General features: G+C 43.7%; 1 protein-coding gene across 7 annotated transcripts in view; it reads right to left on the reverse strand.

Moving 5' to 3' along the window:
• usp2a (ubiquitin specific peptidase 2a) overlaps nucleotides 1-14,043 on the reverse strand; it is a gene marked incomplete at its 3' end in the record, with an annotated part of 45,874 nt that overhangs the window by 12,238 nt on the left and 19,593 nt on the right. For 5 of the 7 annotated variants that reach the window (XM_080006306.1, XM_080006305.1, XM_080006307.1 and 2 more), the window contains exon 4: nucleotides 3,020-3,070. In XM_080006306.1, the coding sequence (XP_079862432.1) occupies nucleotides 3,020-3,070 (51 nt within the window). Of the gene's footprint in view, nucleotides 1-3,019; nucleotides 3,071-11,711; nucleotides 12,205-14,043 lie in introns of those variants that run through there. The other 2 variants (XM_080006310.1, XM_080006309.1) reach the window with 1 other exon arrangement.

The raw sequence follows: 14,043 nt of genomic DNA on the forward strand, positions 1-14,043 counted from the left end.
AGCTAGCAGCTGAGTTTATCGCACCACCTTTGACTCATCCTTATCTCTCCCTGGACACAAACATAATTCTTCTTACTGTATATGGAAATCTGCCTTTGTTCTTCCCCTGTTGATAAGGGGTGACCTGAAAGTGTTAAACAATGATGGGCCCATCTCCAAATTGGCCTGTCCTGGTTAAGGTTCTACCTTTTGTGCCGATGAAACTTGCTTTTCATATTGTACAATGTACCTTGTGTGATTAAAAACCTGTTTTGAATGCTGACAAAACACAACTGATGATGTTTTCATTTGCAAAATCAAAGCCACCGAACCTTACATCTATCATCACTTTTCAGGGCTCTGAGTTTGAATAAAACTGAAGTTGAAATTGGGTTTTTATTTTAGGAACAAGTCTTGCTTTTCCTTCGAGGCCCAAAGGAAAGTTGTTGCTGCCACCTTTATGTCTGTGCTGGACTTTGGCGATGTTATATACATGCATGCATCTTCGCAATGCCTACATGCGTTAGATACGGTCTACCATGTTACGACTGAGGTGTCTGTCCCTAAAGTCTGAATTGGGAAAAGGGGTGTTTAAGTGTGCTGCTCCCTCTGCTTGTAATCAGCTGCAAAATTACCTGATTCTTCAGGAGCTGGTCTCACTGGATGCAACTGGATGCAAGTCATTCTAAATGACTTGGAGGCAGGCCCATCTGGCTGCAGATGTTTTGACTGATTCACATTGCCCCTGTTTGATCCCTGATCTTGATGACTTATGAATATTGGTAAATATTTTTGATAGTTTACGTATTATTCCGTAACTCATTTTTTATTTTCATTGTAAATTGTTATATGTTTTTCTGTCTGAAACCCTCTTAATTGTGCTGCTGCGTGTCTTGTAAAATCCTGTGTCCTGCCAGGATGCTTGTAAAATAGATGCGTACATTTTTAATCCCCATATCTGGTCAATAATAATAATAATAATAACAATAATAATAATAATATGAATGATACTACTACTACTACTACTACTACTACTAATAATAATAATAATAATAATAATAATAATAAATATACACAGGGTCCAGTTTAATCATGTTAGGTAGGTATTATAGGCTTCCGAGGTTCCGGGGTTCCATAATCCAAGATTCCCGAATGTATTTGCCTTTTCCTAATTCAACTGCCTGTGAGTACAGCGGACCCATGAGATCCATAGACTACTGATGTCAGGGGGTCCCGTTTCGTCGCAGCAATTCATTCTTCTGATAAAGGTATACAGTATAACCAAATTAATTGTGAGTGATGGAATACACACTCATGTTATAATGGCAACTGATCTGGCTTTGATGTGGCCTGTCGGCAATGATGACAAAGTGACGCAATGACGCGGTGACGACTCTCTGTGACAAATTACAGTTTTCCAAGTTCCAACACGAGTTACAATTTTCTGAGTTTCCGGAATGGAATGGAATGGAATGCAGCATCGTCTCGACACAGTGCACAATCTCAACCCAGTGCAAATTCTGCGCGAGGCAACCACTACACACCGATGGACCGTAGCCCCAAAGACACAACCTGCACATAACAAATTGGATGATGATGTCACAAAGAGCCCCTCTCCACACACTGAACATGCGACGCCGACCTTCTTCTACTACTGCATCACAAATTCCTGCTCTAAATAGAGATCACTGCGGATCAAACTTTTACAACAAGATGTCTGAAACGCTCCAGCGAGACCTAAACCATGGGTCCGTGGGTTCCGCAGTTGCCGTGCGGGAGACACTTTTAACGGAAATGTCAAGGAGAAAAACTATAATAAAAATCTGAACAAACACAAAAGGGTGCCAACCCGCAGGGCTGGACCACCATTAATACATAGTCAAACAGACAGACAGATTCCTTCCTATGATGACAAGTTTTTAAATGGATTTATCAATACCTGTTATCTTGTTTCTTTATTTTGTTTAGTTATTGCGGTTAGCGCTTATCAGTGGTGTGGGCACAGCAGATTTGCCAAGCAACAGGCTGAGGGAACACTCCAAAAATAAACAACCTGCTGTGTTCACACAGTGTTTGTGTTTGTGTGTGTGTGTGTGTGTGTGTGTGTGTGTGTGTGTGTGTGTGTGTGTGTGTGTGTGTGTGTGTGTGTGTGCGTGCGCATGCACATGTGTGCCTGTCAGTCTGTCAGCGTGTACAGTAACCTAATCAGAGCTCTGGCTTCTCCCCACTGAACTCTGGACCTTGGAGGACCCCAGTCTCTATGTCTCTCACCCTACCCCCCTCCCTCTCTCTTTCTCTCTCTCGATCTCTCTAGCTTTCTCCCTCTCTCTCTCTCTCTCTCTCTCTCTCTCTCTCTCTCTCTCACTGGTTTGATCTTATCAAACTGCACGTGTCATATGTGGACACGTGTGACAGTTACGGAGTGTACAACGCAGTCCTTCAGTGTGTGTGTGTGTGTGTGTGTGTGTGTGTGTGTGCACGTGCTTCAAAACAACAGACTTGAATTTTTTGGTGTTTTCCTACTCCAGTGATGCCTTTGAAATGAGATGGTTTAATAAATAACATCACTACATAATGTCACTATGAACTTATGTCTGGATTCTCAGTTTTCGGTGTAGATTTGATCACTGCCACCCAACCTCACTCACATACATTAGCTTTCCTTGTAATTTATTTATTCATTATTTATTTATTCATAAAGTAATAAAAGAACAATGTCAACGCTGCATAATACTGTATCTTGCATTTCACATTTCACAAAGGTAAGTGGTGGATAGGTACGGCCCTCTTTTTAAAGTGTAAGCGTAATATCTGTCAAGTTTGAAGACTTTACAATATGAAAGGAATCTCAACTGATATTAAATTGGCAGCCGGATAACATTGAAATATTAAATTGGAAGATTCCCATACATATCTAGAGTGTGTGTGTGTGCGTGTGTGTGTGTGTGTGTGTGTGTGTGTGTGTGTGTGTGTGTGTGTGTGTGTGTGTGTGTGTGTGTGTGTGTGTGTGTGTGTGTGTGTGTGTGTATAGGACACTTACAGTGTTCCCCAGGTTCCGTAGTCCCACCAGCCCCTGGGCACTCTTAGAATTCTACAGGAAAAGGAGATAAAAGGAACAGTGTTTAACCGCTGGAAAATGTGAGATGCACGTACGTGCAAACCGTACGTGTAACTGTGTGTGTGTGTGTGTGTGTGTGTGTGTGTGTGTGTGTGTGTGTGTGTGTGTGTGTGTCCATCCAGGAATGAGCAACCATAAATGTAGGCATCGTTCATTTTTGTGACTTTTTTGTGACAGACCTTTACCCAGCTTCACTAAATCCATCGGCCAAAGCTACAAACAATGCACAATAAATATTAAGGGTGTCATTATAAATAATTTTACAATATTTATGATAGCTGAAAATGAAATTGTAATATTGTGCCCGAATTTAGTTATAATATAATCAGGTTAGACAACAGTTTCCGTGACTGTACACTGAGGCCTCTCTTTTCAATCTCTGCTCAGACAAACGCGGAGATTGCATTCCCAATATTTTATTAGCCCTGTATGTTTTGATATGTAAAAGCTTCATAACTATCGGTATTTTCTAGAATCATATACAGAAAATTCATCAAAACAGCGCTTAGGGACCATAGTATTCAGCTTTTACACCCGGACGGTGATGTACTGTTTGTCAATGTCCGTGTCTGCCGTGCACAATGTCTAAATGAAACAATGTCAGATCACTTGAAAGTGTTTTTGATGACGAGCGTGAATTAAAAATTAAACAATAGTTGCAAAAAACAAACAAACAAAAAAGGGCACCTTAGGGCTTTGCAGAGGACGGCTGTCAGTAGCTGCGGTTGCATTTGATTACATAAGTTGAGCGGTTACATAATTGAGCAGCTACAGAGAGAACTAACAAAGAGCAGATATGGGGCCAGATAACAGGCCGCGCTGGTGCCCTTGACGAAGGGGGAAAAAGAAGGAGAAGATAATTGATATGGAAGCTGGATTCTTGGTGGCGTGCAAACGCTGTGCAGAAATTCCAAGGCCGTCAGAACCCTTGCCGGTGCGTTATCCAAGGCGGTAACGATAACGTACAGTTTGTCTTTTATTTTTTTGTCATGTCTTACTATTTTTTGCTTGGTATGTGGCTGGTGGGAACACATCTTCAACCACGGTCCAAAGAGATAAGATACTGCACTACTTTATCGTGTTTGTTGTTGTTGGTGGTGTCGTTCAGCTAACAATGGTGCATTCCAGCTAACAAGCTAGCTAGTAGCCAGGGTAGGCAGGCACATGGCTAAGGTATCGGGAGAGGCTGAGAGGGTGGAAGCAGCACCGCATTGCATTTAGTGCAAAACATTTAGTGCTTTTCGTCCAAAGCGACATATGAAAAGTACACGTGTCAGTCGTAGTGGAACCGACTGTACATTACAGCCTTAATAACAGTAGAAGTAGTTTTTGAACTGCACTGAGCAGGGGCAACTCTTGACTCCTGATAAGGAGGTTGCAATGCTCAGCTGCAAATGGTCTTTAACAGCATTAACAGTGATCGCACCGCAAGTTCTGCACTTTTAATACCGAAGCATTTGGGTTAGACGTGGGAACCAAAGTGACCAGTCAGCAAGTGAGTTTGAGGAGGGGGAGCGGGGGTGTACAATGCTCTGGTAAAACGGAGTAAACGCGGCTTATCTTACTAATCTTGTTATGAGTAGCAAACTCATAAAGGAGCTCTGGCATTTTACTTTTATGTAAACAACTACAAAGCCATCTGTCTCTGTAACACAGGAGAGAGAGAGGGGAGAGAGAGAAGAGGAAAAAATGCAGGTTTTTAATTAACACAGGCTTATCCAAATCCTCCTTTCTCTCCTCCACTCCAAATTCCACTCCTGTGGAAATAAAGCGCCTTATTAGTAATTGCAACTTGTTGCAATTTTAACGCAAACTCACACTCATTTCACAAGAAAACCCACTCCCACTGGCTCCTCGGTGAAGCCGACCCATTCACACGACATCGGATTGTCTACCTCTATCTTTACAGGCCGCGCATTCCTGTCACCCCCGCTTTGTCACACGACAAGCTGGCGTGTCCGACTTTGTAGAACTCTGCTGAGTAATGCTATTGTGACGCCCCACTCCCCAAAATAGCTCCCTTCCCCTTTTTTTTGTAACAACGCCCGTCTGTCCGCGACAGGCTCATTGGCCGATTTCTCCCAGCTGACGACACCACAACAAAATGACACCGGCCCTGACGCCATGACAACGCCATGACAACGCCATCTTTTGCTTTTTGATGATAGGAAGAGGGACTAGAGGGCAATTTGATCACAGCTGCACAACTGGCAATCAGTGACTTATTGCCAGAGGTGTGTGTGTGTGTGTGTGTGTGTGTGTGTGTGTGTGTGTGTGTGTGTGTGTGTGTGTGTGTGTGTGTGTGTGTGTGTGTGTGTGTGTGTGTGTGTGTGTGTGTCTAAATGTGAGTGACTGGCAGCAACTGACTTTCACTCTGAGCGATCTTAACTGTCCTTTATGAGCGCGTGTGCTCCTTGGCCCGGTTATGATCTCATTTATGACAGCCAGTGTGTAAAACCCACTTATAACAACCTACGCCTGTTTAAGAATCTGTTTATACCATGGTGTGACGAACAAGATTCTGCCAGTGTAGAGGATGTGATGAAAAGCTGTCACAAATCAGCGCTTTGTGCTCTCACACCAGCTTAAGCGCGACCGTCGTGACAGCTTTATTCTTCCATGCTCATTAATGCTGTCAATCATTTCCATCGGCTGTAATGCCAACAGCTTGAATGTGCTGAAAGTTAGGATCGAGCTAGTTTACACCGGGTTCAACGTACAGTTTTAAGTGTTTAATCTTTAAACACTTGAAAGGGAGAATTACTTACACATCAGAGCATTTTGATTTCCTTGCTGTGCAGCACATTCTGATACAAGTACTACATGTATATGGCAGTGCCTCCCAACCTGTTTCCTGCCACCGTCAATTTTTTACAATGAAAAAATCCCACGCCACAGCACTATCCTATTGTAACTATAATAAAATGTATAACTGTGCTTATTTTTAAAGTCTACATAGTTCAGAATTTCAGTGTGAAACTTGAGCTTATTGTCATGAAGACCGAGCTGCTATTCTGACTGGAACTGACCAATTAGTACGCCTTGCAAATTTGATCTTGCAACACATGAACTAATTGCTCATAAGTTATTTACTTTAAATGGAATTTGGACATTTTCCCGGCATACCTGGCAAGCTTGCTGCGCAGTTGTTGAAAAACACTGCTATAAGGTACTGCTCTCATTTAAAACATGTCCTCCCATTCCCTACCCTTGAGTCTGAAAACGGACCTGTTGGTACTTAGAAATCTCTCACTGACTAACTCCTGGAAACTGTTTTTAATTTTTTTTGGAAATAAATCTAACCAGCTATTGTGAAGCTTGGGGATAAAAGCTGACAGCCAGAGCAGAAGCCCCGCCCGCACTAATTACCCTGATTATTAATCGCAGGACACGTGCCAATCACGTGACATCCGTCTATCTGTCCGTCCATCCATTCATTCTCTCTGTCAAACCTTCCCTCCCTCACGTCCTCACTCCTATTTCCATGCTCTCTCTAAATCAGCATTCCACAGGGACTCGTTCCCTTCTACCCTCTGCCACATAAGTGCTCCACACAGAAAGTAAAGAAATGACGGCGTGATGGCCGATGTGGCCTAAATAACATCCTCCTCTGCCCAATGGACTCATCAGTCCGCTAATTACTTTGACTGGTGCGCTCGTGGCTGATCGATTGATTTGGGAGAAACGCATTTTATAGCAGAGGGATTACTGCGGTGCCCCTAATGGGAGGGAGAGGTTTACGTTTTGGCCGTTGGGTGCAGGGAGAGGGGAGGGAAGCAAACCGGAAGTTGACACATAAGAAAAAAAGTGAGGGCTAGAGAAGAGGGAGAAAAGGAAGAGAAAGCTTTTATGGGAGAGAAGTTAAGGAGGGAAGGAGATCAAATTTCACGCAGATCAGACACAGGGTGTGTGTGTGTGTGTGTGTGTGTGTGTGTGTGTGTGTGTTTGTGTGCGTGTGTGTGTGTGTGTGTGTGTGTGTGTGTGTGTGTGTGTGTCATACTATTCATATTTCCAGTGCATCCATGTGAGTAGAGTGATACATGCTGTACACAGTGGGAGAACAGCCTTGGGGGAGTGTGTGTGTGTGTGTGTGTGTGTGTGTGTGTGTGTGTGTGTGTGTGTGTGTTATATTCATTAATCTAAGAGGTATCTCAGAACGTCTCAGGCTCCTCGCTGGCCACTTTGTGAAACCCAACTCGCCTCCCAACTCTTAAAAGCATTAAGAACAGGGTGGTCCCATCCATTAAGGTACTGGCCCCGGCTCGCCACGTCCAAAGTCCACAGCAAATATACGCTAAACATACAAAACAGGCCTGGGCTTTCTAGGATCTAGAATGTGAGAAGTTAAGAAGTGAGAGGTTCCCCAATCTACCATGTCTGTCACCACTCTGGTAAAACCCAAAAGAGCCAAGTGTGGATCTCTTCATCTAATAAATGAAGTTTACAGTAATTTACTCTTCTCATTTGATTATCTTCATTGGATTGAAGAAAATAATTCTGGTTGTTCTTAAAAGGCCAATGTTTCAGCCTACCAGGGGATGAACTTTGGTCCACAAGAAACGAGATGCAAATGTGTTTACGTCAAGCTACAGTCTAATCTAAGGAATCCTGGTTCATGGAATGACTGCTATGTTAAACTTTCTTGTTGCACATCAGTGAAATTTCTTGAAAAGATAACATCCACGAAGACAGGAAAAGCCACAGGTCATCGAGAACGGGGTTGAAACACTTGCGCTGTAGCTGGTAATTCAGTCTTCTTTACATGAAACATTTTGGGCATGCAGTGAGCCTAGTGTACAGATACAAGTCACTGATGCCGGTGGATCAATAATTGAGGTCTTCTTCTTTCCCCAAGACCGTGCTTAATAACACAAGGTGACCAAGCCTCCAAACAACTAAGCTACTTTACACACTGCTTGTGGTTTGGCAGAATGGTGGCTCTCGGCCTGTTCATTTCTCTCCAGATAGAAACCGAAATTGAAATTAAATTCTGATTTTCAGTGCAGTTGAAGTGAACGAAGAAAACAAAGCACATCCAAAAATGTGTTTATTCAAAACCTAAACTGAAGCAAATTTCTTAATTTGCATTTTCAAAATCACGCACATCCTATTTTGTCCTTTGCTCTTCAAGGTCTCTTAAAGGTCATTTGTAAGCCCAGGCATTTAACAAAAATCCCCTGTCACACAGTTGTTATTGTACAATCAGTAGGTAGAATGTCTCGTTTGGAGGTGTTAGGGGCTTTGTGGAGAAAATGTGTAGTGATGTGGGTTATATCCAATCTCTCTGGGCGCCTTGTAAGAATTTATCATCATGATTATCATTTGGTATTTTACACAACATACATATCACAGTATCTGCTTATGAATTAAAAAAATTCCATGTTTAAGTTTCAAAGTGAGGTTTATAACAGCTATAAATTGTTTATCGGCATTTATGTGATATAGTGATATCTTCATTTCACCACGACACTGGACCGCTGAAAGACATTAAACGATAACAGTACACTACTGTCCACGACGATGGATACCAGCCAGCTGAGTATTATCCTTCGCTGCAATTCGACACACGCACAACCAAGCCAGAACAACAGCACTTTACTCCCCACCCTCCTCTCTTACAGCCCACCAGCTCACCAGGTCCAAGGGGGCGCTGAACAAACGCCCCGCCGCTATCGGCCACTGGCAGTTTCCAAGTCCACCTGGCAGCCTGGAATGCCGTCCAATGATTGGCTGGCCGGTCGGTGTGAGTGAGACAGAGCGGGAGAGAGAACAGTTTGTTCTGACCTTCTCTCTCACTCTGTTTTTCTCTTTGGCAGGCCTTCACAAACACACTCTCTTTCTCTCTCGCTGTGTATATCTCCCTCTCTCTCCTTCTCTAGGAGCTACCACTTCTGCTACTCTCAAGCTCCGTTTCATATGCGAACAGAGGTGACACATTCGCCCGCACTCTGATGCTGACACACACACAAGCTCTTCTTTAAATATAAATAAATATAGCCCTGTCATCATAACCCCCCCACCTCCAGCATGTTTTATAACATCTAATACAGTGAAAGAACCCTGTGTGCTCATCATTGTGTGTGTGTGTGTGTGTGTGTGTGTGTGTGTGTGTGTGTGTGTGTGTGTGTGTGTGTGTGTGTGTGTGTGTGTGTGTGTGTGTGTGTGTGTGTGTGTATGTGTATGTGTGTGTGTGCGTCGTGCGTGGCAAGGTTCTCCCACTGGGACTATCCAGCTCAAATGCAACATATTTGAGACAACAGCTGTATGGCGAGAGCTGTGAAAAGTGGAAAACCCCCAAAAGATATAAAGACAAAATAGCAAACCCCCCCCCTTCCGTATATACCCCTCGAAAAAAAAAAAATACAACAGCATTTTCTTCACGACAACTTAATTTTGTTTTTTGTGCGTACCTTTTGAGAAAATACAGAAAATTGATAAATGAGAGTAAAAATAGGTGAGCCGGAGGACAACACCATGGACAAGACTATGGACACTGGTAGGTATCACATTGTGAGATAACATTTTGCTGAAATTAACTTGGATTCCCAAACATGGGATTTTGAATATATACATACACTCCCCACTTGGGAGTATTGGCACTGCACATTCCGATGCCTTCTTAGAGTTGCGGGAGGGGGCGGGAATCTCAAAATTGCTGCTACTGCAACACCAGTGCTAGTACGTCCCACTGTGGCAGAAGTCCAGATGCTGCCAATGGCTATAATGGAAGACTGGCAAAGCAAAACAAAACAAAACCTTTGACCTGACAGCTGTCACCGCGAGGGAAGGATTGCTGAATGGAAATAAGCGGACGCACTTGCGTCACGCTGACACGCACGCACACACACACACTTCTGGTGAATACACTGTACATGCACACAGATGGAGAGACACACAGCTCATCAACCTCTCTCATGCAAAATGAATGGAAATACTTGGAATGCACAATGTCTTCTGTGAAGTGTACCACAAATGCTTTGCAGAATTATTTTTTTGGGGTCCATAATCGGAGGCATTAGTATTTATCCAAATGGCTTGAAAGCCTAAATGTAAAACCGTCAACCATGTCCAACCATGAATCATGTCTAATGTATGGCAGCAGATTCTGCCATAGTGTCAAATATGGAATCTTCATCTTCAGACACACATTTGACGGCAACATCCTTAGTAAATACACACAGAGCATGTGTTCCCTGCCGTGCATGCTGTGGCCCAGAGGTGTGTGAGTGTATGTAGCAGGTGGAGTGAAAACAAAAACGTAGTAGGCCTATGCCAGGCAGCCAGGCCCTGCCTGCCAGCATTAAAGTGTATTTTAATGCGATTTCTCTATTACATAACGGCAGTCTGCACACATTTGCTCCGTGAAGTCTCGGAAGACTCGTACACACATACTGTACAGTACAGATATACAGTACCTAACACACACACGCACAACAGAGGCGAGGTCGTCGTGGGTTTTCTTTGAGGCCACAACATCTTGCACCATGCCACTAGCACTACCCGGTTTGTTTCCAGTGGATTTCATCACTATTGGGGTCACCCGACCCAAGTAAACAGACAGCTTAAATATCCATTAGGCCAATGATTCTCAACCTTTTCCGTATCAAGGATCACGTTAGATCCTTGACATTAGATCATGTACCGTTTTATTATTACAATTTGTCTCTGGGACCCCAAATTAAGATATGTATTCAATATTCAATACTTAGTTCAAACTTCCTTACCTGTCTTTACTATAGTTAGGGAGATAACGCGGATACTAGGATCGAAACAGTCATTATCGTGCATTCTCGAACGGTGCGAACGTCTTGTAAATGAAATAAAGGTGAAGTTGAACTATTAGTAATTTAGCTCAGGACCTCCTAGAACCTATTGGAGGACCCCTGGGTGTCCCCAGACTGCACGAAGAAAACCACTGTGCTAGGCCACCATGACATATCGATGTAGGTCTACTGCAATAGAGCCTCCCAAGTCGCCCAGAGGTTCGACTCTTATCGCAGCACAGACTTTAGTGGCCAATGCTTTTTTTCAGCCCCTGTATACATACTAAACGCCTCTGGCCAACGTGGCCTAGATATCCCAGATGGTATTATTTCAAGGGGATGCTATCTAAAAAAATGATTGCCTCTTGATTTATTTTATGGGGCCGGTTGTATGGTGAGGAGGACAGCTGACGCGATGTAGTGCAGCCTGTGTGAGAGATTAAATGGTGGTTATATAACTCTGCCTGCTCTGCCACCGCAGGTTCACTGATCCCGACTCGGTGCAGCACAGAGCGGCTTACTGCCGGAGTGACTCACTTCCACATTACACCACGATGTCGACCTTTCTCGATGCCGGGATTTGACCGCAAAAAAAGTAATCGAAATTAAATTATTGTGATTTATTATGACAACTTTTGTTGTAATAATAATTACAATAAAAAAGGGAATAATTATTGTTGTGGTTATTATCATTGCTGTTATACTCATTTATTATTATTATTATTATTATTATTACAAGTAGTAGTAGTAGTAGTAGTAGTAGTAGTAATAATAATAATTAAATCATATTATGGTTATTATACGACAACATTACATGACAATCTAACACCGATATATCACAGTCACCCTACCTTTGCTTGGTTTATGAGTAGTCCCACGAACGTGGAGACCAGCGCCGAGCCGGACACGCTGCCTTTCCTCCGCATCTCCTGCTTCAGGAACGGGAAAGCGGCGGCCGGCGGCTCCTCGGGCACGGTCACCGTGTAGGACTGCCTCATGCTCGGCATGCTCGCAAGAGGAACGATCCCAGTTAATTTAAAAAAAAAAAGCGCAGAATTTGAGAACGGGCTCCCTAATGTTACCGAGCTTAAACAAAAAAAACAACCAAAACAGTCCGAATGAATGGACGGCGATGCGGTTAACTTTCAGTCCGTGGTCCCGGTGCGCTCCCAGTCACCTGCCCGCGCCATTCACTCGTTCAGCGGTACAGTCAATCAGAATGACCTGTGGCGCTCTCTTGGAATGATTGGTAAAGCCACAGATATGGCGGAAATGCGGCGATCTGCCTAATCTGCGCTGTCTGATCACGGCGAGCTGTAAGAATCTGCCGGCGTCTGACCCTTTAATAACGGCTCTGCTACGGCGATATGTGGATATTTTCTTCCCATTCCGCTTCACGGTGCTGAAGACACGCCCCTCCCCGCCCGGGCAATAAACCAGCTCCCACGACACGCGTCACGCGCCGCCTCCGGCCGTTCTTTTCGCGTCACGCAGCGAGAGCGATCCGTCCACTCGCCCATCCGATCCGTTCACACTCTCCCTGGAATAATCTGAAGGACTAATGGCTGCCCACCAAGGAGACAGGACTCATCATCAACATCACCATGGCCACAACATAATGCATGCTGCTGATCAAGAGCTGCTTTTAAATGCACGTGGGGATATTTAATTCACTCTTCAACTCTCAGCACGCACTTTGTCAAGCACATGGGCGTTCTTGATGCTGCATTTCAATCTTGCACCACCTGCACCGCAGTTAGATAAGAATAAATCTCCCAAAGTAGGAGGGGAGCCTCGACAATATAAATAACGTGTGATCAGCAGCAACATGCAGCAATGTGCTGTGATGAGGGATATTTCTTTTTTTAGACGGGGATTATTATTTCCCAACACCCCCGGATATTCTAAAATAAAGCGGCGGTTTACCAAGAAAAAGGAATTGTCCAGTAAATATTTGGGCTTGGCGTGGAGTAGCTCTGCTAGTCATGATCTAATCATGAATAAACAGTCTTACGATACACGTGGCCTGCCTTGAGCTTCATTTAGTGAACAATTTGCCTATAGACCCGTCTGAAATCATTGTCAGCATAGACGATTTTAACCATATATGGATAGTAGGGGCATTAGTTACTTTCCCATGTCAAGAAGTGTGCATTACTTAAAGGGTACTACCACTAACTACTTTTGCATTGTAGGCATACCAGTCATAATGTCTTGGTCGTCAGGGAAAGCAGCACTGTATGTCCCCAGCAGTGATCATATGACCAGGGCTCAGGCATGTGTACACAACAAACAGCCACGGAACACATTCTATCTCTGTGTGTGAGCGTCAGCGTGTGTGTATGTGTGTGCGTATTTATTTGTGGGAGTGAGGATGTCTTGACTCCCTGAATCACAGAGTGGAAAAATACAAAGCCAGACGCAGTGAAGCGTATGGATGTATGTGCTTTGATATTTTGGGAAAACGAGCTCAGCAGTGACGCTGGAGCTGAGATGTTGTGGAGGTCAAAGAGTGCATTAGACTTAAACCCCATGGCAGTTAGAAACACAAGGACCTACGGTCCCTTTTCTGAAGTATTTAAAGTGATGTTGCGAATTGGAAACCCGGAAACCTGCGGGGGAACGTAACATTCTTCTACTTTGTAAAATCACTGGTATGTGCTGGTGCCGGCTAGGTTGGAATATGCGGGACTGTTACACCGTTCTCTTCCTGAGCAGAACAAAACTTCTGGTACGGTCCCTTGCAGCACTGAGAGAGTTGAAAGAATTTTCAGAGCACCGCAGATCAGATCAAGTTATTCCAGCCGTTCTTTTGAGACTCTTTCGCGACAGGACTTCACAAATGCTCACATTTCTGAGTGATGATGAGTTGACAAGTATTGTTGCACAATTATTTGCCCAAACAAACCAAATGTGACAGACGTACAAACCTTTCCCTTTTTGGGAGAGCCCCAGCCAAAAAGTGAGAAATATTACTTCACTGTTAGATGTATAATTCTGTAATGCCATTCTAGCGTTAGTAAATAATCCTAAACTTTTCTTGACTGCTACGAGCTTCAAATAGTGAAATGAATTTTATGTGGACGTCTGTTACCGCATGCTGACCTATTTAATCTGATGCTGGCCCACAATGCCTGTGTACCTGGCTGAGCTAACCAATTATTTATGTCTGTGGTTTTGCTT

This window comes from Zeus faber, assembly GCF_960531495.2.
Source record: "Zeus faber genome assembly, chromosome: 9".
NCBI classification, from domain to species: Eukaryota; Metazoa; Chordata; class Actinopteri; order Zeiformes; family Zeidae; genus Zeus; species Zeus faber.